The sequence below is a fragment of the Dendropsophus ebraccatus genome, chromosome 6, assembly GCF_027789765.1.
Source record: "Dendropsophus ebraccatus isolate aDenEbr1 chromosome 6, aDenEbr1.pat, whole genome shotgun sequence".
Classification (NCBI taxonomy): domain Eukaryota; kingdom Metazoa; phylum Chordata; class Amphibia; order Anura; family Hylidae; genus Dendropsophus; species Dendropsophus ebraccatus.
This window is the reverse complement of record NC_091459.1, coordinates 136,520,093-136,547,953: the sequence shown is the minus strand read 5'-3', so window position 1 is coordinate 136,547,953 and position 27,861 is coordinate 136,520,093. Positions and strand designations below refer to the sequence as shown.

The following is a 27,861-nucleotide window of genomic DNA, read 5'->3' as shown; positions in this document are numbered from 1 at the left end:
GTATTTGGGAAAAAATTGGATATTGCTTGGATCTCATAAAAATGGGGGGAGCTATACTTACCTAGCCCTAGTCCCCCACAGCTCATATTCAGCCTCTTCCAATGCTCCTGTCTCCTTCCTTGGGCCACCTGCCCATTGGTGGCTGCAGCAGTATCCTGTAAAAAAAAAAAATCAGTGTCCATTTAAAGTCACATCTTTTGTGTCCAACAAAAAATATGCATTATAAAATGTAAAAAAATAAATAAATAAATAAATAAAAAATTTCACTAAAAATGTCAAACAGCACCCCCCCCCCTGTCCTTAGGCTTCGTGTCATATTACAATTCAGTTTTATTCACTTCAGTCAAACTGAGGTGCAATACCACACCCAACCTGAGGACAGGAGAGGCACTGTTTCTGAAAAGAAGGGGCCATGTTTTTCTAAACCTAAAAACCCCCTTTAAACAGTAGTCCTAAGCATATACTAGGATCACATTTGGGATGTGATCATCATTAGGTCATTGGCGGTCATTCATGGTCACAAATTTGCTAAAAATTAAAAAAAAAATCTTATAAAAATGAATTCACACAAAAAGATTCTTGTCGGGATATAAACAAGGTTAAAGTGTCTGGAAGCGCTAACAGCAAAGTGATCCGAAGGTTAACTTTAATTTCACACTTGTTTGGTAGTCTGAGTTTTCCTCCCGCCTCTGGTTCATCCGTTATATATCTGCGTGACGTTATATACGACGGACCTTGCCGATCAGTTATGGATGGTTAAGAACACAGATTCAGCTGAACAAAGAGTGAATTAGAATTTACAGCCTAAATACCATACAGGATTTCACGGCTGTTAAAAAACAAAAGATAGCCGGTCGCCGACTACTCTGCGCTTACGCTATATTACCGCATTAACCTGTCAGTCAGAGAGACCGTGGGGTAATTGAAAAACGGAGAGGCCTCCCGCTTTACTCCAATGAACTTCTAATAAAAAGAGTTTGGACGTGGAGAACAAAAGTATAAATTAATTTTATCGGTCACTTTCTGTCCGTCTTTCTCTCTGTTGTTGTTTATAAAGTTTACGAGGACGCGACCCTTAACGTCCTCCCTGCTTTATTGTCGATATCTGGATCTGGCACTTTTTCATTACTGCGTCCAGACGGTTGGCGATTCGGTGATTTGTTGAGATTGAAGAGGAGACTAAATCAAAGGGAGACGGAGAAACCGAAAGAACAGCGGCGCTAAAAAGTTTTTTATTTTTTTTACTGCTCTGTCCCCGAGTGTCCGTGAACCTTTATGACTCTTCGAAACTTCTAGAATCTAGAGATTCCCCCAAAGTTTTTTTTTTTTGTTCGTTGAGAGCATTTATTAGCTGTGATTGTCACGGACAGATCATTGGGGATCAATAAAGAGAAACATAGAAGATTGTCGCCAGATAACTAATTTTCTTTCAAATCAACTGGTATCGGAAAGTGCCAGAGATTTGCAATTTACTTCTATTTAAAAAAAAAAAAACTTCCAGTCTTCCAGTACTCATAAGCTGCTGTATGTCCTGCATATCTATGTCTATGACATGCGGCAGCTGATAAGTACTGGAAGACTGGAGATTTTTTTTTTTATAGAATTACAAATCTGTATAACTTTCTGACATTAGTGGATTTGAACAAATTTTTATTGTATTTTATTGTTTGCTGGAGTTGCCCTTTTAGAAACGTAGTTTTTTTTCCCTCTGGAGTACCCCTTTAATTAAACAAAAAAAAATTAAAATAGGGCATTGGCTTGTATATAAATAGATACCACTGGGACACACCCCTGAGTATCCATAAGGTACTGGCAGAATATAGCTGTCACGTTCCTGTAAATCAGAGGTAGGGAACCTTGGTTCTCCAGCTGTTGCAAAACTACAACTCCCATCATGCCTGGACAGCCTTTGGCTGTCCAGGCATGATGGGAGTTGTAGTTTTGCAACAGCTGGAGAGCCAAGGTTCCCTACCCCTGCTGTAAATGATATTCTTTGCAACACTGAACCCCACCAATGACTCCATTTTCCCATCTCTTTCCATTCAGGTATCCCTCCTATAACTACACCGATATATGTTTTTTATAACAGAATCGAAAAACTTTTTGCAGGAATGTGCCAGCGCCGTCTGCTCCCAGAATAAACCTGTTGAGGCTTTGTACATGGTCCCTGCGGACTTGTCATCACATACTGGAGCAGATGAATAACTAATGGAGCGCTCCCTGTATGGCTTGCTTCCATTGCTTTCCTATTGTTGTCGGTGTAGACGTGTGGAGGAGCAGTTATCTCTCAGTGTGACGTGTGAGTCTCAGCTGTTCATGTAATGAGAACTGATAGAGTTATTCATCTCTGACTGATCTAATAGATCCTCCTGCTCCGGTCGCCACGTTTACCGCTATGAACGCGCATTAGAAATAGAAATTTGGCTACTAATGTAAAATTACATGTTACACATTCTGCTTGTATTGAATTATAGAACCAGTGACATCACTTAGAATAACTATGACATCCACATGAAGACGCTTTATATCAGGGGTAGGAAACCAGCTGTTGCAAAACTACAACTCCCATCAGGCCTGGTCAGCCAAAGCTTAAGCAAAAAATCATCTTCATTACAGAGGAGCAAATTAAAGATGGGTTTGCTGAATCCATTATAACCTATGGAGGGGGAGGGGCTGAGGGGGATGAGTGAGCAGGGAGAGCAGAGAAGCAGCTGTACAGTTTGGAGACTGTCTGGGCACATAAAACACTGGATTTACAGGTCAGAAATGTCAGTGCTTATCTTGGAGCTTGATGTGAGAAGATTGCAGAATGGATACAGGGCGTTTGGGTACGGACGAACCCAGGCATGCTCGAGGTACGGTCATCTCAATCCACCATCACAGCCACTGTACCCTGCTACCAAGTGGGTAACTGGCAGAAGGTGGCAGAAGGTAGTGTGGTGTCCCACCACGGGTGTTGCTATTGGTTACACCCTTCGTAAAAGCCTGTACTTTTAAGAGTAAGTGGCAATGTAGTAGTACCAGAGTTTTGCCACAAGACGTCATTATTGCAAGTATGTATACCTAGGTATTGCACTGCTGTAGTACTCAAAGGGTTATTGTTTGTTTATGTACCACATGAATCTGCACACCAATGAGAGTTCTTTCTTCTCTTCACCTATCATCTCTCTCTTTACTTTTTACATACCCACTCCTCACCCACTCACAGCACAACTTACATGTGCTGTAGGAAGGAAGTCGCATGGGTAGTGGAAATGTAGGGTCTTTTGTCTTTGGATTCTGTAGAGGAAGGACACAAGCTAGAACACTCTCTACCGCAGTCAAGTTGGGCCCTGGCCCCTGCCAAGTCCCCAGTCTAACTTGTGGTCTAGACGGACAGCACATGCAGCTAGACACAGTTTCTCTCAAGTAACCGTACTACACACTATGCAGTGTTAAGCTTCCACTAGAGAGGACAAGTCAGGGATCATCCTAACCCACGCCGTGAACAAGGAGGAACACAGTGCCGGACAGTATCCATAAAGAAGTAAGGAACTGATCCGGATTGAGCAAAGTTGCTAGAAGACTATGAACTCTATCTCGCAGCGCAGGTGTAAGCAGGAAACCCTCAGCATACCGCTCATCTCAGGTAATAAGGTCTGGGGCTTGTGGCCCCCTCTAGTACGGGTCACTCGACACTAGCAGGGCAATATGTGGTGCAAAGACTAAAGAGCCACACACGGGCACAAGTATTCTCTCTATTCTCAAGTATTCTCCTATCTCTACCTACGAAGTTCCGGCAGAGCACAGTACTACTTGGGTTGGGACTCTCCCGACATCCTCCTCTCTACTCTTCTGAAACCCTCGTCAACCTCTCATCACGCAACTCAATCAGCACAGCTGTACCACTCTCTCTACTCTCAGTGCAGATCTGAACTCTAAAGTATTAAGTAACTTATCAAGTATTGTATCAAGGCAAAGTTGTATTATCTGCTGCCTACCTCAAGTATCTTCAGAGTAAACAAGATTATATTTATGCTTAAGAGACTCTGTGATTCCTCGTCAAGCACCGACACAGCACACACACTTTCTTTGGGTCATCTCCCCTTTTAGTGCGTGGCATTACCAATAGTTCGGGACGGTCACTACTCCACTCCGGACCACTGTGATAAGTACCAAAGGGACCCCGCAACAACCCGGCAGGTCACCGACCACAGGGGAAAAAGGTATAGCCGGCCTATTAAATAAAAGCAGGTGTGCCACCATACCTGTGTGCCCAACCGGCACTGGTGTCACAACACAATACCACCGGGCAAGGCTATATCTCGGCCAACCACCATAGAACTGGCGCCACGCTTAACCATTTGGCAAGTTACCAGCCGTACTTCCACACCGGGGGTCAACACAGCAGCGCACCAGAAGCACCAGCGTGGGAGGGGGCGCCTGCTCCCCCGGGAGTCCACAAGATTCCATCCCCTTCCCTCGGCAGATACGTTACTAGGTGATCTTCCCACACAATGCAGGATGGAGCTTATGTAAATGTATAACAATGCCTGATTAGAAGAGTTCCAGGGAAACCGAGCTTCTTATAATGCAAAGACAGTTGTGACTTAAATTATCCGTAATTCCAGCCTGCCAACTTGATGGCACATGTCAAGGTCACCGTCCCGCTGAGATAAGAGCCGGGCGCGCCGCTTTTGGCAGAGTTGAAGGAGAATGGAAGAACATTCAGGATGTGACAGTTTCCTTTTTTTTTTTTTCCATTTATATTAATGTAGTTAGAAATGATTTGTTCGGCACAATTTTATGTAACGTTTTGTTCCGGCTTTATATTATTTCACTGTGATGATTCTGTCATCCGTTATTTTCAGTAATTTTTTTTTCCAATTAATTCCTTGAAAGAATTCTCTGTAAGGCTATGTTCACACTATGTATGAGACCGGCCGTTCCGTGATCTCTGAAAAGATCATCCCAGCCGGTAATGCAGTACCAGCTGGATGATCTGTAGTGCAGCAGAGTTCTGATGCAGACGCATCCGTGCGCATCCCCATCAGAACTTCCCATTGCACAGTATGGAGCGTGCGGTCGGAGCCGCTCGCTCCATAGTGTGCACTGACAGGGTTTTCTGCGGCCGCTATTCACTGAATAGTGGCCGCAGAAAACTGACATGTCAGTTTTTTACTGCGCCGCTAGGGATCCCAGCCGGAGTGTATACTATGTGTATACACTCTGGCCGGGATTCCCTCAGAAGGCAGCACTACGTAAGTTCCGTGGGAATCACGGCCGTTGTTACAATGGCAGCGATTCCTGCTGAACTTACTTTGTGTGAACATAGCCTAAGGCTGGGTTCACACTATGTTTTTGTTATCTGTTTTTACAAAAATGGATAAAAAAACGGATGCAATTGTGTGTATCTGTTTTGATCTGTTTTCCTATTGACTTCCATTATAAAAAAAAAAAAAAAAAAAAAAAAAAAAAAACAGGTCAAAACGCATCCGGCTACATTTTTGTGTACAAATGCGTTTGGTTCCATTTTTTATAATGGAAGTCAATGGAAAATTGGATCCATCCATCCGTTTTTTTTTTATCGAAAATGGATAGCAAAAACGTAGTGTGAACCCAGCCTAAGATAGAAGTCCTTTACTGAGCTCTTTCATCTGGGTGAGAAGCAGAGTATTCAGTTGATGTCAACTCTTTGGGCGGAAAGCGCATCAGTGGCGGAACATTCCGCGTGTAAGTTCCGCCTTGTGAACAACAGAGCAGAAATCCCATTGAACACAATGGGACATTGCTCTGTACATATTTTATAGAATTTCAAGCAGAATAAGTGTAAAATGAATTCCTTACCTATTCCTCAGTGTGAACATACCCTTATAGAGCGAGAGGAGATGAGCAGATTGATAAATAGTTTTGTAGGAAAAGATTCCTTAGAACTTATAAATTATTGATCTAAACCTCTTTATTCTGAGTTCAGGAGTCCAGTGGGAGGAGCCACACCGTGACGGACAGCCTTCCTCTGTGACTGTCCACACACAGCTGACAATTACTGAGTAGGGCTCATAGAACGAGCAGAGGTTTAGATCAATAAATTACAAATTCATCCCTTACAACAGGAATGGGAAACCTGCGGCTCTCCAGCTTTTGTAAAACTACAAATCCCATCATGCCCGGAGAGCCAAAGTGCTCAGGCATGATGGGAATTGTAGTTTTGCAACAGCTGTAGGGCCGAAAGTTCCGCATCCCTGCCTTACAATACTACACAATTAATGCCGTTAGACATTCTAGATTCATTCCCCTGGGAGCAACAACATGGCGCCACCTAGTGGACAATATATAAAAGAAAATTTGAATATATTAATAAAGTGTAGTTTTTACATTACATTGCATCTTCCATACACTTCAATACAGTGCCATAGACTTCTACATATACTGGGCCCCCTGCTGGACACTTCACAGGAATTACACCTGATTCGTGACGTCACAAATTTTGTGAGAATTTCAACACTCCATGATCTACTAAATCAAGGGAAATAGCCCTATATGTGCATTTCCTATAATTAATGTACATTAGGAATTTGTCTAACTTTCCATAAGTAATAACATATTAAAAAATACTTTTGGCCGGAGTTGTCCTTTAATGTTACTTCTATAACATTTCGCTCCAGCTGAATCTATGAGATCAAATTTCATGCAGATATTATTACAGTATATTAGTATCATTGTAATCTGGGTGAACAGCTTGTATGGGTATTTAATAAATGAAGCTTCAGAGTATATAGAGAATAACCCTCTGTGTTCTGGATTCTGGCCTCTGGGGAAAGCTGGGTGACACGGGGCTCATAGTAAATAGGCTTTTTCTAGGCCTGAAAGGCAAATAGTTGCCTAGTTGTGCAGTCATATTGAAGTGGATGATGTATCACTGTACAACAAGGCACCCCCGGCTGTAGGGCAGCTAGGTGGCACCCCCTGTGGCAGCTAGGAGGATAGGCTTATTGTGTCTATACACCACCAGGGTCCTGTATAATATCATCACTGTGCAGGGTGCAGGGATATATCGGGTATTTAACATATTTGATCCCATAGGCATCAGTGAATGATGAAGCCCGAGAGGGCAGGATTAGGAATTATACATTCATCTCCTGTGTGCCCCAAGTCGCTAGACATGGCAGTATTTTTCAATAAAAACAAGTGTTCCTGGAGATAATTTATGGCATTTACATGCCTGTGTGTTCTGTAATATTTGAGTCACATTAATAGCCGGGCTGTCAACTTTGGGGAAGAACTCCCACATAAGGCATATTTATGTGCCGCTCTCCCATCTGAATATTTATGTGCAATCCATTAGTGAGCGGATTTCTGGGCACAATACACAAACCATATTCCAGTGTAGTCTAGGATGAAATAAAGCACATACATGCCTAGCCAGTGCAACTGGAGTAACTAACAGCATACCTACCATCAGAAGAACCAGAGTACCTACTGCCAGAGGAACTGGAGTACCTACCACTAGAAGAACTGGAGTATCTACCAGCCAATGAACTGGAGTACCTGACACTAGAACAACTGGAGTACCTACCAACAGAGGAACTGGAGTACCTACCACTAGAAGAACTGGAGTACCTACCAACAGAGGAACTGGAGTACCTACCACTAGAAGAACTGGAGTACCTACCAGCCAAGGAACTGGAGTACCTACCACCAGAAAAACTAGAGTACCTACCGCCAGAAGAACTGGAAGACCTACCACAAAAAGAACTAGGGTACCGACCAGAATAACTGGGGAGCCTACCACTAGAAGAACTGGAGTACCTACCACCAGAAGAACTGGGGAGCCTACCAGCAGAAGAACTGTGGAGCCTACCACTAGAAGAACTGGAGTACCTAACACCAGAAGAACTGGGGAGCCTACCACTGAAAGAACTGGAGTACCTACCACCAAAAGAACTGGGGAGCCTACCAGCAGAAGAACTGTGGAGCCTACCACTAGAAGAACTGGAGTACGTACCACTAGAAGAACTTGAGTACCTACCACCAGAACAACTGGGGTACCTACCACCATAAAAACTGGGTTACCTACCAGCAGAAGAACTGGAATACTTACCACAAGAAGAACTGGAGTACCTACCAGCAAAGGAACTGGAATACTTACACCAGAAGAACTGGAGTACTTACACCAGAAGAACTGGAGTACCTACCACCAGAAGAACTGGAGTACTTACACCAGAAGAACTGGAGTACCTACCACCAGAAGAACTGGAGTACCTACCACCAGAAGAACTGGAGTACCTACCACCAGAAGAACTGGAGTACCTACCACCAGAAGAACTGGAGTACCTACCACCAGATCAACTTGAGTACCTACCAGCAGAAGAACTGGAGTACCTACCACCAGAAGAACTAAAGTGCCTACCAGCAGAACAGACCCCCATGAAGTACAAAAGTCATATACAGTGGTATCTATAAATATAAAGCAGTAGAGTAATACATATCGGTATACACCTGAAGTCCACCTTAAGGTGCCAAAATAACCCTGACCCATCAAGCCATGGACTCCACAAGCCCCATAGAGTAGCTCTTGGGACTGGACTGGGCGGCGGTAGCCTTTACTCCCCCTACATAGTATTGGGATAAGCAGTATTTTTTCCCTTTGTTTATTGGTGGTTTTAATGTTATGGCGGTGTATACTGGGAATAGACAGCGATGGTTCGTCTATATACCCTCAGAAAGCGTCTGACTGAAGTGATCTCAGCGCACGAGGTTCCTTAAAGTTCGGTGTTATTTAGTTTTATTCTCTACGAGCCGAGGGCAACTCGTCTTTGATGAACTCGAATGGGAAGGAAGAAAAATGATGGCTACAAGTGTTTTCTGTCAGCGCGTTTCATGTAGTTTATTTTCTTAAGATCACCATTACTCTTTACCAAAAAATGCCCAGTAGATGAGAGCGGCGAGGCGGGCGCTGTCACGTGGCGCCCTGGTGTGTTACAGAAATGCACTTGACATTGCTGGAATCCTCACAACATCTGGCTGTTACATGTCTGGCTGCAGAAACACAGTCTTTGATGTTACTCCCAACCAGAAAGCAAGCTGCACGTTACCTCTGTCGAGACGGAGAGACGACAAATCAGCCGAGACTCTCAGATGACAGGTTTGATGTGCAGATGTAGCAGAGCCGAGTCTGTCATCGGCCTCTTTGAGTTTGTTTGTGCAATGTGGCATCTTGCTGAGTTGAATCGTAGTTAATTAGGACTGGGTGTACGGCTCGTGGTTTGATGTTGTGGGCTGTAGAAATTGGGGGTAGGCTACTGCAGACAACCCCCTGGCGTTCCACTTGTCCTGTCTAGTGTTTGTCAGCCATTTGCATTGGTTTCAGCACTGTAGCTGCTTCTAGGTAGGAACTCTGTCACGTTCCAAGACATGAAGTAAGAGCTCCATCAGAGAGCAGGACCCTTAGTGTACCTGTCGTTTAATTTTTTTTTTTTTTTTTTTTGCTGAAATCAATAGCACAGGCGATTTTAAGAAACTTTGTAATTGGGTTTATTAGCCGAAAAATGCATTTTTATCATGAAAAAGCAGTTTGAAGCTCTCCCCCCTGTCTTCATTGTTCTCTATGGAGAGGGGAGGGGTGGAGGGAGATGAGGCACCAAAACAGGACAACAAAGAGTTAATTTACAGCTACATCACCAGGCTCTCTCCTCTGAAGTCAGCACTGACCTCTCTGACCTCTGAATACCAGCTTATACACAGGTCCCGCTGTGTAATCCTTTGTTCTCTGCTGCCAACTAATCTCCCCCCTCCCCCCTTCATAGAACAGACAGGGCACGTCTGATGCAATAAGACGTGATTTCCTAATAATGAGCAGTGGATGAGAGAGAGGAGGGAGGGGGGGGCCTGGGAAAAGTCTTTCTGAATGCAGATAATGGCATTTTTTGCCTAATAAACCCAATTACAAAGTTTCTTAAAATCGCCTGGACTATTGATTTCTGCAAAAAAAAAAAAAAAAACACGACAGTGACACGTTAATGTGTTCAACCAGCGACCATTACATTAGGTTGCATAAGCACTGGGTCCTAAAATCCAATGCTCATTGATGTCTCCGGCTACTGTATTAACCCCACAGGAACTGCTCAGCTGGTCACTGATCGGGGTCAAGCACCATTGTGGCTAGTGACCGGCTGAGCTGGCAGTTCCTGAAGGTTCAATGAATTACAAAAACCATGAGGGAAGTAGTGACCTGAAGCTGTGGGTATGGCAGCTGTGGGGGAACAGGGCAGGTGAGTATTTTTATTCTACTCCACCATATATTATATTTAAAAAAAATACTCCTTAAGGGTACATTCACACTTACTGGATCAGCTGCAGATTTCATTTAAATAACTGAACACAGCATCAAATCTGCACCATTAAATCTGCTGCAGATCTGCTGCGGATCCTGTAGGTGTGAACGCACCCTTACCCAAGTACAAAAATGTTTTCTCACATCAACTACATTTGTAAATTACTTCTATTTTTCTTAAGTCTTCCACTACTTATCAGCTGCTGTATGTCCTGCAGGAAGTGGTGTATTCTTTCCAGTCTGACACAGTGCTATCTGCTGCCACCTCTGTCCATGTCAGGAACTGTCCAGAACCGTAGCAAATCCCCATAGAAAACCTCTCCTGCTCTGGACATTTCCTGACATGGACAGAGGTGGCAGCAGAGAGCACTGTGTCAGACTGGAGAGAATACACCAATTCCTGCAGGACATGTAGCAGCTGATAAGTACTGGAAAACTTGAGATTTTTAAATAGAAGTAAATTACAAATTTATATAACTTTCTGATACTGCTTGATTTAAAAGCATTTTATTTTCTCCGGAGTATACCTTTAAATGGAAATTTGTGTAATGCTTCATGTATCCTGTGGGAGTGCTGCAGGGAAATTGACCATCTAATATGTATAGGGGCCTCCCAACTCTCCCTTGATGGCATATGTTGAAAAAGATGCTGAACTTCAAGTGCCCAATCCTTTTGTTCCCCCCTGGCAGTGCTCTACGCCCTACTTTTTAGGCACAGTACGCACGCGTATTTATCCGGCATCAGCAATCTGATGTGAATGGCTGCTATAGTCTTCCCTGTATAGTCATCCTTACTCAGTCATCCTTACTCAGCGGTCATGATAAATATACTGTGTGTGTTTTTTTTATATGCAGTCAATAATAATATCTCCAGAGATGGCGCCACAAAACGGAGCGCGGAGACGTCCGGAGGAGCCTCTGTAGCTGCCAGCCTCGGCAAACTGTGATGTTTAAATAATCCCCTTTGTTACTTCTTCCATTCAAAGGTTACCTTCAAGGCACCGGTGTCAATTATAGAAGAAATACGAGGCCTCAAAATTATCGACAACCTGCCATAGCCATGGAGATTTGATAATAAGTGAGAGTCTTGTCTTCATGTTTTCTATTCCGACGGCCGGTCCTGGCAGCTGGAGGGGGGGGGGGGGGGGTCAATAAACGCGCTGCACTTTATGAGGCTGAGTAATGTATTATAAATGAGGCTGTTATTAACATGATACTGGATTTTTCAGCTCCGCTCTGTAAGTGTTTGGTGACCTGTAAGCGGGTAAGGAGAGGCGGAGGATTCTGACCATGAGGCCTGTGCCATGCTGGGATCTGGGGAGGTTCCTTGCCATGATGTTAATTGATCCGCTTTATTACTAGGGTGCCATTATCTCCAGGCAGGAACGATCGAAGGCCAGCGATCAGCTGATCGCATCTTGTAAATCAACCACATGTCCTCCCACATAATAGGCCACATGAACCATCCAGCTAATGTTTGATTGTAAAGACCTTGTAAATGAGCACCGATCGAACTGATTACTGATTGCTTGCATTGCTGTATTGGCCTAGGGATTGACACTTTAAAGGGATACTCTCACAAAAAAATTTCTTTCAAATCTACTTAAAAATCCTTATCAGCTGCTGTATGTTCTGCAGGAAGTGGTGTATTCTTTCCAGCCTGACACAGTGCTCTCTGCTGCCACCTCTGTCCATGTTCGGAACTGTCCAGAGCAGGAAAGGTTTTCTATGGGGATTTGCTGCTGCTTTGGACAGTTCCTGACATGGACAGAGGTGGCAGCAGAGAGCACTGTGTCAGACTGGAAAGGAAACAACACTTCCTGTAGGACATACAGCAGCTGATAAGTACAGGATTTGAGATTTTTAAATAGAAGTAAATTACAAGTCTATATAACTTTCTGACACCCATTGATTTGAAATATATATATATATATTTTTATTTTTTTTTGCCAGAGCACCCCTTTAAGGAGTTCTCTGCTGTATATAATGCTTTTTGCTAAATGGATCATACAGTACAAATCGGAATACAAGGTGTTCCCTTGGAGTGTCTACCTGTGATCATATATAATCTAAAGGAGAACCTAGCAGCAAGTCTTAAAGGGGTTATCTAGTGCTACAAAAACATGGCCACTTTCTTTAAGAGACAACACGACTCTTGTCTCCAGTTCAGGTGCAGTTTGCAATTAAGCTCCATTCACTTCGATGAAACTGAGCAGCAAAACCCCGCCCAATCTAGAGACAAGAGTGGGGCTGTCTCTGGCAGAAAGTGGCCATGTTTTTGTACTGCTGGATAACCCCTTTAAGCTTCCCTGCAGCGCCACCACTGGACAACTGAAATATTATACAATGTCCATAGGGGATCACCCTATCAGCAGAGGAGATGTCGGTGTATAAGAAGGATTGGGCACCTTGGATTACGACAGAGGTTTCTGGCAGCGGCTTATTAACCGCTCCCCATGGAAGGGAAGAATACTATATTGTCTCGTCATCCAATTGATCTTATATGGGCACCTTACAAGCTATGGGAATTCAATGGAAGAAACATAGACCTATCCCGGAATTTTATGCACTATTAATAATGTTCTGGCATCAAGAGGATATATAGAAATAATACAGGTAAAATATCAGATACAAAGGCCCGCAGCATCCCAACCCCAGAAACAGTAACATGTGGATGTAAATGAGGTGGTAGATGATTATACGGCAGGACAGAGCACATGGTAAAGTCTCCCCACGCTACAGGCCTCGCCGCCTGACTCTCACTCATTGTCCTCTAACACATTATCCAGTCCAGAGCCTCATTGATTTCATATATGGCCCCTGATTATATGGTGCAAACATTATCCATCTACCCTGACAATATGATTGTAATGAAATCCCTCCAGATATTTCAAGCAGAAAAACAAACCCTTCAATCAATGCTGTGCGGCCTGGTATACCATGACCGTCCCCGAGATATTCATCAGACTCATTACAGCCATCATGTACAGGGCCGGGATGAGCTGTAAGTGTGTGAGCGGATAGATAGATAGATAGATAGATAGATAGATAGATAGGAGATAGATAATAGATAGATAGGAGATAGATAGATAAATAGATAGATAGATAGATAGATAATAGATAGATAGATAGATAGATAGATAGATAGATAGATAGATAGGAGATAGATAGATAGATAGATAGATAGATAGATAGGAGATAGATAGATAGATAGATAGATAGGAAATAGATAGGAGATAGATAGATAGATAGATAGATAGATAGACAGATAGATAGTCGATAGGAGATAGATAGATAGATAGGAGATAGATAGATAGGAGATAGATAGATAGATAGATAGATAGATAGGAAATAGATAGGAGATAGATAGATAGATAGATAGATAGATAGATAGATAGATAGATAGATAGATAGATAGGAGATAGATAGATAGGAGATAGATAGATAGATAGATAGATAGACAGATAGATAGTCGATAGGAGATAGATAGATAGGAGATAGATAGATAGGAGATAGATAGATAGATAGATAGATAGATAGGAAATAGATAGGAGATAGATAGATAGATAGATAGATAGATAGATAGATAGATAGGAGATAGATAGATAGGAGATAGATAGATAGATAGATAGATAGACAGATAGATAGTCGATAGGAGATAGATAGATAGGAGATAGATAGATAGATAGATAGATAGATAGATAGATAGATAGGAAATAGATAGATAGATAGATAGATAGATAGATAGATAGATAGGAGATAGATAGATAGATGGATAGATAGATTGAAAGATAATAGGAGATAGATAGATAGATAGATAGATAGATATCTTAAGAAATATAGGCAGCACCTTGAATGCACGAGATAGGTGCCCGCAGACGGGTCCTGGACAACGGACCAAAGTAGATATGTAGCAAAAATACTCTGCAGCACTCGGAAGTTCTTGAGCAAACGTGACGTGGGTTTATTTAAACATCCTAAACACAGCAAACAAGAAGTAAAGAGACACGACGTTTCGGCGTACCTTACGCCATTTTCATTTGAAAATGGCGTAAGGTACGCCGAAACGTCGTGTCTCTTTACTTCTTGTTTGCTGTGTTTAGGATGTTTAAATAAACCCACGTCACGTTTGCTCAAGAACTTCCGAGTGCTGCAGAGTATTTTTGCTACATAGATAGATAGATAGATAGATAGATAGATAGGAGATAGACAGATAGATCATAGATATGCAATGTCTTACTGCCCATATACCAGCCTAAAATTGTTGTGTGGAGAAATACCTTGTTTATCCCCTTAAACTGGGTTCAGTTATGGTATATTTGCTGTATGTAGTTCCTCTTTACTTGTCACACTGCTAAACAGCAGTGTAAGGGTTAACTTTACTGCTGTGTCTTAGCCACACCCATTGGTCACATATGTAAGAAAGATGCTTTGGTCACATGTTTCTCTCAACCCCCTAGTCCAGTCTTTTGCTAACTGGGAAATGTGTGGATCAGCTTTTTACCTAAACTTTCCTATATACTATATAATATTAGTACCCAGTGTATTCTGGATACACACACACAGCAATAACCAGTGTCATGGTGGAAAACTTTCTGCCATTATAATAATGTGACGGAACCTAATTAGTAAATCAGTTAATAAATATGATTGTGTTGGAAAGTTCTGAGTACTGTGACTGTGATATGGAGATGGACGTGGTTATGGCGTTCTCTGCAGTCTGACGACCTTCTCTGACAGCTGCCCTTATAGCGGAGTCCATAGGGGCTGCCTTAGCTTCCAGGCTGCTTTCTTCAGCTGTGATGTGACTGTGATCTCTCGGTATCTGACGCCGGGTCCATAGCCGTCAGATTATGATGATTATTTTCTTGCCACGTCCCCGGCTTGTGTGCCATCCTCTCCTCACTAATTATTTCCCCAGCGACTACAACCATTGTGATGAATTACCAGCACATTCACTTAGTCGGAGATAAACAATATTCAGCTTCTTATTCTAGTTTAGAGGAAAGTGTCAGGATGAGAATTTAGATCATTATGTATCTGCAATCGTATTTCAAGGAGCTGTCCTGCCATTAAAGAGGTACTCCGGTGCAAATCTCTTTCTTTCAATTCAACTGATTTCAGATAGTAATATAGATTCGTAATTTACTTCTATTTACAAAATTTCAAGTCTTCAAGTACTTATCAGCTGCTGTATGTCCTGCAGGAAGTGGTGTATTCTTTCCAGTCTGACACATTGCTCTCTGCTGCCACCTCTGTCCATGTCAGGAACTGGGCCCTATAGCAAACATTTCTCTAAGATTATCCCCCTGTTTGTTGGAACTCCACCAAGTATATAACATATTTTAGGCATCCCCCTTGGTACCCCCCCCCCCCCAGTAGATAGTGCCCCCCATGGAAGGCATCTCCCCTAGTGCCCCCCATAGTAGGCATCTCCCCCAGTGTCCCCCATGGTAGGCATCTCCCCTACTGTCCCCCATGGTAGGCATCTCCCCTAGTGCCCCCCATGGTAGGCATCTCCCCTAGTGTTCCCCATGGTAGGCATCTCCCCTAGTGCCCCCCATGGTAGGCATCTCCCCTAGTGTCCCCCATGGTAGGCATCTCCCCTAGTGTCCCCCATGGTAGGCATCTCCCCTAGTGCCCCCCATGGTAGGCATCTCCCCTACTGTCCCCCATGGTAGGCATCTCCCCTAGTGTCCCCCATGGTAGGCATCTCCCCTACTGTCCCCCATGGTAGGCATCTCCCCTAGTGCCCCCCATGGTAGGCATCTCCCCTAGTGTCCCCCATGGTAGGCATCTCCCCTAGTGCCCCCCATGGTAGGCATCTCCCCTACTGTCCCCCATGGTAGGCATCTCCCCTAGTGTCCCCCATGGTAGGCATCTCCCCTAGTGCCCCCCATGGTAGGCATTTCCCCTAGTGTCCCCCATGGTAGGCATCTCCTCTACTGCCCCCCATGGTAGGCATCTCTCCTAGTGTCCCCCATGGTAGGCATCTCCCCTACTGCCCCCCATGGTAGGCATCTCTCCTAGTGTCCCCCATGGTAGGCATCTCCACTAGTGCCTCCCATGGTAGGCATATCTCCTAGTGTCCCCCATGGTAGGCATCTCCCCTAGTGTCCCCCATGGTAGGCATCTCCCCTAATGCCTCCTATGGTAGGCATCTCCCCTAGTGTCCCCCATAGTAGGCATCTCCCCTAGTGTCCCCCATGGTAGGCATCTCCCCTAGTGCCCCCCATGGTAGGCATCTCCCCTAGTGTCCCCCATGGTAGGCATCTCTCCTACTGCCCCCCATGGTAGGCATCTCCCCTAGTGTCCCCAGTGGTAGGCATCTCCCCTAGTGTCCCCCATGGTAGGCATCTCCCCTAGTGTCCCCCATGGTAGGCATCTCCCCTAGTGTCCCCCATGGTAGGCACCCCCCCCCCTTGTATTTCCCCTTCCCTAGTACATATTGTCCCCCATGGTAGGCATCTCCCTTGATATCATGATGGCAGCTCAGGAGGCCCAGTGTATTGGAGGGATGGGCCGCTATTGCTGCCATGGTGGTAGTTACACCCCAGCTAGCAGCTCCCATAGAGAATACAGGTTATCCAGAAACAGCGTCACTCTTGTCTCTAGTTTGTGTGTGGTATTGTAATTAATCTCCATTCACTTCAATGGAAGTTTCTGGAAGAAAGCGGCCAAGTGTTTTTCTAACCCTGGATAACTTTCTATGGCCCTGTTATGGATAACTTTTTAAAATCTTTAATCATGTTAACGTTAAGAAATGTCATGGATACCCTCTATCGCCCCCCCCCTCAGCCCCCCCCCCCCCCTCCCTCGGGTATTTTATTGCCCTCTATCCCCGTATTATTCTGGGTTTAGTGGCTGATCTATGAAGGTTCCTGTATCACCCGGTTACTGGCGGTAATACACATATCATTTGGCCTGGATTAGGACGTGTTGCTCATACTTACTTTAACCCAATGTGTTTCTCATTGAAGGATTGTTTTGGCGTTGTGATTGGGATTGGCAGCTGAGGGGTGAGGAGCGGGCCAGGGGCTGCTTACAGGGGCCCTTTAATCTCCTGCCTGGAAATCCAGTATAAGGAAGCAGCTTCATGCTCCAGCATCTGTTAGAGACACTTTATTAGTTATAGTTATTTTTGGAGCCCTGTTGGATGAGTCTTCTGTACTCCGACCATCTCTATTATTTCCGTAATTATTTGAGCTCCAGTTCAGTACGGATACCCAGTGTACTCATGCTGGGGTATGGTGGAGGTCATGGTGCCACCCATCGCGTGCTTGTATGATGAGGACACAAGTATGTGGTCAGAAAATACCAACCTGTCAGCAAACTGAGTGCCGGAGTGCTGACAGCAGCGCAGAGGATGTCAAGAAAATATTCAAACTTAAAAAAAAAATAAAAAAAAAGTTTAATTAACCTTCTTCTTTTTTTTTTTTTCCCCCAGACCTATTATAATTCTTCGTCCTCAGGATAATATATAAGTGTCAGACCACTGGGACCCCCCCCCCCCCCCCCCAACCTTGAAAACAGGGACCTGAGTGTTTGTTTTGAGCGGTGTGGTGAGCTGCTCGTACCTGTCGCCGCCCCATTCATTGTCTATGAAGCTGCCTGAGATATCAGAGGAGAGTGAACGCCAACGTCCAGCAGCTCCCCTAGAGGATACAAAGAACCCCACCTCTCATGTCACTCACTTCTTCGTTCTAAACAAACTCCAGGGTCCCCATTCCTGAGGTCATAGGGGGGTCCTAGAGATCAAACCCCCCAAGATCTGACAACTGTCTTGTATTATGTGGATAAGAGTTCTTTTTTTTTAAACTTTAGAACACCCCTTTAATTTATCTTTATAGTGATCAGAGTTCCAGTTCCTCTTCATAGACATGGTAGTATTAAGTTATAGCAAGAAGAGCAATGGAATGCTAAAAGCAGTACAGAGTATTTAAGGAGCACAGATTATATTTCAGCAACCTTCAAGTGGAGCTTACTACATAAGGTTTAAACATTGAACTTGATTATAAAAACACACAAAAAAACAAACAGTCTGCATAAGCTCGTAAACCTGTAAGAACTATTATAAACTGCATGGGAAGAATTTATTAAAATTTGCGCATTATTACTCGCGCCTCATTTGCTTTTGCAACTTTCTTTATGGGCACAGATTAGTGCGAGGGGGAGTGGCCTCACATGACTTAAATAAAAATTACTAAAATTTTCTAATTCACTACAGCGCCCCCTGCAGGTGAAATAAAAAAATTTCACTGTAATCAATAGGCTGTTTGTATAATGCACATAAGGATTGGGATAAGCAATGAGCACAACTCAAGCATGCCGATCGTTCAGAATTTGAATACCGGTGGCTGAAGGAGTTGGATGCAGCCCTAGGGAGTCCTGGAAACATGGATTTAGCCTATGGCCTATGATTCCCTAGGGCTGCATCCAACTCCTTCAGCCACCTGTAATCAACTGCTGAATGATTGGACTCGAGCATGCTTGAGTTGCGATCATCTCTAATTGTGACCATCTTTGTAGCCTTAAAGGGGTACTCCGGCGGGGGGGGGGGCATTTTTTTCCTGACATCAGGGAGTAGGTGGCTGAGGGAAACGACGTCCACTCACCTCCTCGGTACCAGAGTTGGGTCCCGCATCGCGGTGCTTCCTGGTGTCTGATGCGGGGCCGAGACGTGACGTCTCAGGTCCGCTCAGCCACTCAGTGACGGAGGCGGGATCTGTTTCAAGTCCGCTCAGATCCCTCCTCTGTCACTGACGTATCGTCTCGGGCCTGCGTCAGACACCATGAAGCGGCCGGGGACCTGAGCGCCGCGATGCGGGACCCGCCGCTTGAACTGGGGAGGTGGGTGGACGTCGTTTCCCTCAGCCACCTCCTCCCTGGTGTCAGGAGAAAAATGCCCCCCCCCCGCCGGAGTACCCCTTTAAAGGGGCTCCTTAAAGGGGGCCCATCAAACAGGCTATATGAAAATGGGGTTTCTAAACCAGACAACCTCTCTACGGATGAAATAATAGAGAGCCTGTGTAATAGAGCTGTATGGGGACATTGTAAGTGAAACATCTTCCTATAAATGTCATACGATAAAATTGGCATTGAAGCAATTTTCCATACAATTAGTTTAGATTCACCAAAAGTGAAGTATAATATAAAATATAATGGAGCGGCCGATGCCATAGAGCGAGTAAAGCCGGCAGCTACAGAACTCTCTGTTCTCATTGCACAGTCTACGTTTTTATAGATCTTAGCATCCCACGCACTATGGGGGAGATTTATCAAACATGGTGTAAAGTGAAACCGGCTCAGTTCCCCTAGCAACCAATCAGATTCCACCTTTCATTTTCCAAAGAGTCTGTGAGGAATGAAAGGTGGACTCTGATTGGTTGCTAGGGGCAACTGAGCCAGTTTCACTTTACACCATGTTTGCTAAATCATATATATATATATATATATATATATATATATATATATATATATATATATGGCTTTAGAGTAAAAACAATCCCAACATAAAGCAGCGGAGTTGAGGAGACAGAACGCGGCTTTTGTTCCCAAAGTAAAATGATTCTTTAAGCAGCTATTTCATCAGCCGTCCTCGCAGGGCATTTAGTGTCGATCTGGCATCCCTAGATCCTGTGATAGGAGCTCCGGAGAAATCTTCTATCATCTTCATTTTATTGATACTGCAGCTTTCTGCACAATTCATCACCCAGAAACTATTGTCACTGAGTGATGAGAGAAGCAGCCCGGGGCTCGCCAATGGAGGGATACTAGGATTAGTCTTAAAGGGGGGCTCCATTGTCATAGACATAGCGTACGGCTGGTATATCGTGCATCTTTGTCATATAGCTTCACTCGCCGTTTATTTTATGTATGTTATTTTGGAAATGGAAACCATCAGCAAGCAGGTCAGCAGCTTTGGACGGACATTATTCTAGAGTTGTTTCTATTATACTTATGCTTTTCGTACCTGAAAGGGATTGTCTTATTTTAGTTTAATTCTTACATTGACAGAGTACGCAGTTCTATTAGAAGGGAAGAGTGATCAAAAGTAATCACAGTGCCAAGACTCTCAGAGATCAGTAACTTTATGCCTTCAATTTCCCTGCAGCACGCCCACAGGATACAAATTTCCATTTAAAGGAATACTCCGGAGAAAATAAAATGCTTTTAAATCAACCAGTATCATAAAGTTATATAAATTTGTAATTTACTTCTATTTAAAAATCTCAAGTCTTCCCATACTTGGCTGCTGCTGTATGTCCCGCAGGAAGTGGTGTATTCTTTCCAGTCTGACACAGTGCTCTCTGCTGCCACCTCTGTGGCAAATCCACATAGAAAACCTCTCCTGCTCTGGACAGTTCCTGACATGGACAGAGGTGGCAGCAGAGAGCACTGTGTCAGACTCGAAAGAATACACCATTTCCTGTAGGACATACAGCAGCTGATAAGTACTGGAAGACTCGAGATTTTTAAAAAGATGTAAATTACAAATCTATATAACTTTCTAAAATCACTTGGTTTGAAAGAAAAAGAGTTTTGCCGGAGTACCTATTAGAGTGATACCTATAGGTACCAGGTGAACTTCTTTCTAAGCTTTTGGCTGATAACAGAGGACAATAACCTTTTCTTTTAAGCACTTCAGAAGGTTTATTTCTGCTAGTTTGTTCATTTGGTGATAGTAAATTCGGTATATATCTTGTATCTAAGCCAAACTCTTGTTTCTTTTCAGACACCTGTGTTATCCAAGGCTGAGAAACAGTCCCAAGGGCAGCTGCTTGCTACCAGCGTGAGGTGGGGTCAGACGCCTATCAACCAGTCCACTCCATGGGATACTGAGGAGCCCCCATCCAAGCAGATGAGGAAAGGTGAAAACCCAGGTAAGCCTCTATCAGTCTGTCCTGAAAAGAGTGAAGCCCCGGAGGAGAGCTTTAACCTGTGCAGAATAAAATGATGATCTTTGGAAACCGCCGTTCCATCACTTTTATTATGCATGCATATTGATAAAAAAAAATCTTTTAAATCAAGGGGTGACATAAAGTGTCAGAGATTTGTGATTTACTTCTATTAAAAAATATAAAGTCTTCCAGTACTTATCAGCTGCTGTATGTACTGCAGGAAGTGGTGTATTTTTTCCATTGTGCAGAGTAGTAGAAGTTTTCTATAGGGATTTGCTGCTGCTTTGGAAAGTTCTTGACATGGAAAGAGGTGTCAGCAGAGAGCACTGTGTCAGACTGGAGAGAATACACCACTTCCTGCAGGACATACAGCAGCTGATAAGTACAGGAAGACTTGAGATTTTTTTAATAGAAGTAAACTACAAATCTCTGCCACTTGCTGGGACCAGTTGATTTGAAAGAAAAAGAAAATTGGGGTGAACAACCCCTTCAAGTATGCAATATAATAAGTGGAGTGAGAACTCGGAACTCTGAACTAATATGAAAGGCGCTGTTATAAACTTCTGTAATCCGCACACAGCAGTAACATTTCATTATGGAACAACTAGTTGAGTAGTCACCTAATGCAATATTGTAGGTGATATCTAAGCTACTAAATCGACATCATAACGTTATACATGTATAGGCTATGTTCACACAACGTTTAATAGCGTCCGTTGCATAGCAACAGACGCTGTTAAACAGTCGGCCGCCGGGCTGCACTCAGCCCGTTCCTGCAGCCGATACCTCCGTATCGGCTGCAGGGACGTTCTCTTTTCACAATTAATTTGTGGGCATTGGCAGCTGTGCCCGCAAATCAATTAGCTATTCACTCCAACGCAATGTGCGGCCGCGCTGCACATTGCGTTATGTGAACAGCTGATGTTTCCAGACGCTGCTCAGTGAACAGTGTCCGGAAATAATGTACAGGCACACTATTCTAACGCCCGTTCTAAAGATCGGGCGTTAGGATAACGATGTGAGAACACAGCGGGTGGCATTGCATTGACTTTAATGCAATGCCGCCCCTGCAGTAAAGAACGGACGCTGAGGCAATTGCAATCAGCGTCCGTTCTTTACTAAAAAATTACGTTGTGTGAACATAGCCACATGCATAATATTATGTTATATATTGTAATCTTAAATATCATAATATAATATATAGCTTTATATATCTCTATCTATCTAATAGCATAATACATATATACTATAATATTATACATGTACAGTGGTGCCTTGGATTTCCATATATATATATATATATATATATATATATATATATATATATATATACAGTGGTGCCTTGGGTTAGGAGCATAATTTGTTCAGGGGCCGCGCTTGAAATCCAAATCCACTCTTAAACCAAAGCAAACTTTCCCATAAGAAATCCTAGAAATGCAGACAATTGGTTCCAGACCCCAAAAATAATGATTTATTATTCTGAATAACATGTAAAACAGATGAAACAAACATTCAGAAACAGCAGAATCTGTGATATTATAAGTTACTGTACAGTAATGGAGAGGATGGGAAACACAAGGGCGGACAGAGACTGCAGGGAGCAGGAAGGAATGAGCAGGGCAGATGTGGGCACATACATGCAGCACTCTCTGTCTGGGGAGAGAGGGGTTACAGCTATGGAGAGATTGCCCCCACAGTCCTGTCCCCTGATGTAAGCCCCAGCCTGAAGTGGATCTGCTATGATTTGGAAGGTGAGGAAGACTTCCTGGGTCAGAGTACAGTGCTGTAGACCCCGCTATGCAGACCATCCCCCTCCCCCACTCCACCTCCCCCCCAGTACAGGAGCTCTTACACCAAAGCAATGTTCTTACACCAAGTCACAATTTTGAAAAACTGTGAGCTCTTAAACCAAAACACTCTTAAACCAAGTTACTCTTAAAGGGAGCCCGCCCGACCCCCCGATGCAGCTCCCGGATACTTACCATTTGCGATGAGTCCCGTTCCTGGAGCCGGTCCCGGGACCAAGATATGAGCGCCCGAAGCCGTGCGCATGCTGTATGCAAATGAGCAGAGATGAGTCCGATGCCCATAGAGAATGACGGCTCCGTCATTCTCTATGAGCGTCGGACTCATCTCAGCGGCGCGCGCGCACGGCTTCGGGCGCTCAAATCTTCGTCCCGGGACCGGCTCCAGGAACGGGACTCATCGCAAATGGTAAGTATCCGGGAGCTGCACCGGGGGTCGGGCGGGCTCTGTGTCCGCGTCCCCGGTGACAGGTTCTCTTTAAACCAAGGTACCACTGTTTATCATAACGTTATACATATTTACCATATTATTATACATGTATATCATAACGTTATACATATACACCATAATATTATATGTATATACCATAATATTATACATTTACATCATAACATTACACATATATTCCATAACATTGTACATATACATCATAACATGATATATGTATACAGTATATACAGGGGTGGACACAGACTGCAGAGGGCCCCTGTGCAAACAATGTGTTTGGGCCCCCATAACCTATTTGTTTCTCCACCTTTCTGCCTTGAAGGCGCACACATATATACGCCCGGGTATCTGATACATGTGTCCTGGTTTCTCGGGAGGGCCCTACAGCACAGATGCCAGGGCCCACTGGAGGACTGTACTGCAGTCGGTGCAGGCCCCAGTGTGGGACTGGGGTACTTGTGGCCACCAATAGAACTGATCATGGGGGGCACCCAAATAAAGAACCCATTAGAAGCGACATGCTGACCTGGTCCCATCCTGTGCTGATGTATCTGTGACCACAACTCCCAAAATAACAATAACTACAACTCTCAGAATACCTTACACTTATGAAGATCTCAGAGAATGCTGGGAGTTGTAGTTTCCAAGAGGACAACCACTTGAGTTGTCTGCTCATTTGTACTTAAAATCCCAGAATATCCTGAGGACTTCAGACTGCAGTAAATGCTGGGAGTTGTAGTGTTTGCTGCTGTTGTACTTGGAGGGTCCTGGGTGCATTATACACTGGATGCGGTGTGGGGGATGAGAGTATATAGCTCAGAGTGTGGATGTGACCCCAGAACAGCAGTAATAGGGGATAGAACAAATGGGCCCTTATCATTCTTGGGGCACAGGTGGGATTCATGTACTGTATGTGGCTGCACAGGTGGGACACATGTACTGTATGTGGCTGCACAGGTGGGATACATGTACTGTATGTGGCTGCACAGGTGGGATACATGTACTGTATGTGACTGCACAGGTGGGATACATGTACTGTATGTGGCTGCACAGGTGGGAGACATGTACTGAGTGGCTGCACAGGTGGGATACATGTACTGTATGTGGCTGCACAGGTGGGAGACATGTACTGTATGTGGCTGCACAGGTGGGAGACATATACTGTATATGACTGCACAGGTGGGATACATGTACTGTATGTGAACGCACAGGTGGGATACATGTACTGTAAGTTACTGCACAGGCGGGATACATGTACTGTAAGTGACTGCACAGGTGGGATACATGTACTGTAAGTGGCTGCACAGGTGGGAGACATGTACTGCATGTGGCTGCACAGGTGGGAGACATGTACTGTATGTGGCTGCACAGGTGGGATACATGTACTGTATGTGGCTGCACAGGTGGGATACATGTGCTGTATGTGTCTGCATAGGTGGGATACATGTACTGTATGTGGCTGCACAGGTGAAGTACATGTACTGTATGTGGCTGCACAGGTGGGATACATGTACTGTATGTGGCTGCACAGGTGAGGTACATGTACTGTATATGGCTGCACAGGTGGGATACATGTACTGTATGTGGCTGCACAGGTGGGATACATGTACTGTATGTGGCTGCAACGGTGGGAGACGTACTGCATGTGGCTGCACAGGTGGGATACATGTACTGTATGTGACTGCACATGTGGGATACATGTACTGTATGTGGCTGCACAGGTGGGATACATGTACTGTATGTGGCTGCACAGGTGGGATACATGTACTGTATGTGGCTGCACAGGTGGAATACATGTACTGTATGTGGATGCACAGGTGGAATACATGTTCTGTATGCGGCTGCACAGGTGAGGTACATGTACTGTATGTGGCTGCACAGGTGGGGTACATGTACTGTATGTGGCTGCACAGGTGGGATACATGTACTGTATGTGACTGCACAGGTGGGATACTTGTTCTGTATGTGGCTGCACAGGTGAGGTACATGTACTGTATGTGGCTGCACAGGTGAGGTACATGTACTGTATGTGGCTGCACAGGTGAGGTACATGTTCTGTATGTGGCTGCACAGGTGGGATACATGTACTGTATGTGGCTGCATAGGTGGGATACATGTACTGTATGTGACTGCACAGGTGAGGTACATGTTCTGTATGTGGCTGCACAGGTGGGATACATGTACTGTATGTGACTGCACAGGTGGGATACATGTTCTGTATGTTGCTGCACAGGTGGGATACATGTACTGTATGTGGCTGTACAGGTGAGGTACATGTACTGTATGTGGCTGCACAGGTGGGATACATGTTCTGTATGTGGCTGCACAGGTGAGGTACATGCACTGTATGTGGCTGCACAGGTGAGGTACATGTACTGTATGTGGCTGCACAGGTGGGATAAATGTACTATATGTGGCTGAAAGAGAGACCATGCTGCAGGGGGGAAGGGGCACAGGTATTGGCAAAGAAAGGCATAAACTTACAATCAAACATGAGCATTAAAGGGTGGGGGCTCTGTGCTTTCTCTTACACAGTCCACCCTCTATCCTACAACTTCCAGCAGACTGACAGACACACTGACAATAATCACTCGCTGTCAGAGCTGCTGCTGTTGCTCCTCCTCACAGTCCTGTCCCTGGCAGCCATATCCCTGCAGGATCCCTCCAGCCCCTGTCACCACATGCTCTCTCCTCTCCTCCTCACACAAGGTATGTCGGACAGTGGAGTACAGGAGGGGCAGGAGGAGAGAGAAGGACCAGCCCCAGCCGGGCACAGCATCCAGTGACTAAGTTGGCCGCACAGGAGCAGGGGGGCCGCACTTCCTGGCTGCTTATACCACCTGGGGGGCCGACTACAGACATGTGCCATACTGACCTGACACTTTAGAGTTTGAGCCTGGCCCCTGTACAGCTGCACAAGTGATATGTCTGAACCTGAGTATATCCATCATACCATTATACATATATATCACAACAATATGTTAGGGAATTGCCAGTCAAACTTTATAAACTCTTTCTTTGTGCTGTACACCTCCTGTATATAGATATATAGACTAGTCATTCTGGTAATTGGTGCATTATTAATAAGCGCTTCCATGCGACTTTCCCTGAAATAGCAGCGTAGTGCCTGTGAGTGACATGACCAGGAGCTTGTGTGCTGGAGGTGGGTGGGGGACTGCGCGTTCCTGGGCTGGATCTCAGGGGCTATGTCTTAGTCCTAGGACATAAATGCGGAGTAATGGTGCAGGGCCCTGGCTTTGTGTCATTATGTTGTGACATTTCGCTGCCGCCACTTCATCTCCCAGAAAGCCCCATTCTCATGTTTGCTGCCGCAATTTGATTAATTAAAGCTCGGCGTCCTGTCAGAGAGAGTGAGAAATCTCCCGGATTACACGGAACACCTACATCTCCCTCTCCCAGGATCAATGAGAGTCACACTCACATTTAGGTCACATAAAAATATCAAAAACTCAAGGAAAAGGCTTAAATATTGACCCCAAAAAGCTGGTTAAAAAATAAAAAGTTAACGTGAATAAAGTTGGCCCCGAACTTTTCTATAATTCTGTATGATTGATGTGGTTTGTTTTAAGGGGTACTCCGGAGGGGGACTTTTTCGTAAATTAACTGATGTCAAAAAGTTATACAGAATTGTAAAAAAAAGAAAAAAACATGCAGTCTTCCAATACTTATAAGCTGCTGTATGTCCTGCAGGAAGTGGTGTATTCTTTCCAGTCTGACACAGTGCTCTCTGCTGCCACCTCTGTCCATGTCAGGAACTGTCCAGAGCAGCAGCAAATCCACATAGAAAACCTCTCCTGCTCTGGACAGTTCCTGACATGGACAGAGGTGGCAGCAGAGAGCACTGTGTCAGACCGGAAAGAATACAACAATCAGCAGGTATCAGAAAGTTATATAGATTTGTAATTTACTTCTATTTAAAAATGTCAAATATTCCAGTACTTATCAGCTGCTGTATGTCCAGCAGGAAATGGTGTATTCTTACAGTATGACACAGTGCTCTCTGTTGCCACCTCTGTCCATGTCAGGAACTGTCCAGAGCAGCAGCAAATCCCCATAGAAAATCTCTCCTGCTCTGGACAGTTCCTGACATGGACAGAGGTGGCAGCAGAGAGCACTGTGTCAGACTGGAAAGTATACACTACTTCCTGCAAGACATACAGCAGCTGATAAGTACTGGAAGTAAATTACAAATCTGTATAACTTTCTGACATTAGTTCTTTTGAATTTATTATTTCTCTGGAGTACCCCTTTAAAGTGCAATTAAAAAGACACTCTCATTTAAAAAGAAAAACTTTTAAAATGTCATAGGGTCTGGGTGTTCAGATCCCCCACTGATCCCTAAAAGAAGGGGAAGACAGTTAGTGGAAGGTCTGTT

At 44.4% G+C, this 27,861-nt stretch overlaps 1 protein-coding gene across 17 annotated transcripts in view; it reads left to right on the top strand.

Moving 5' to 3' along the window:
* Positions 1-27,861, top strand: part of KLHL29 (kelch like family member 29) — a 656,253-nt gene that overhangs the window by 432,089 nt on the left and 196,303 nt on the right. For all 17 annotated transcript variants that reach the window (XM_069973088.1, XM_069973093.1, XM_069973096.1 and 14 more), the window contains one exon: positions 21,047-21,194. In XM_069973088.1, coding sequence (XP_069829189.1) covers positions 21,047-21,194 — 148 coding nt within the window. The remainder of the gene's footprint in view (positions 1-21,046; positions 21,195-27,861) is intronic.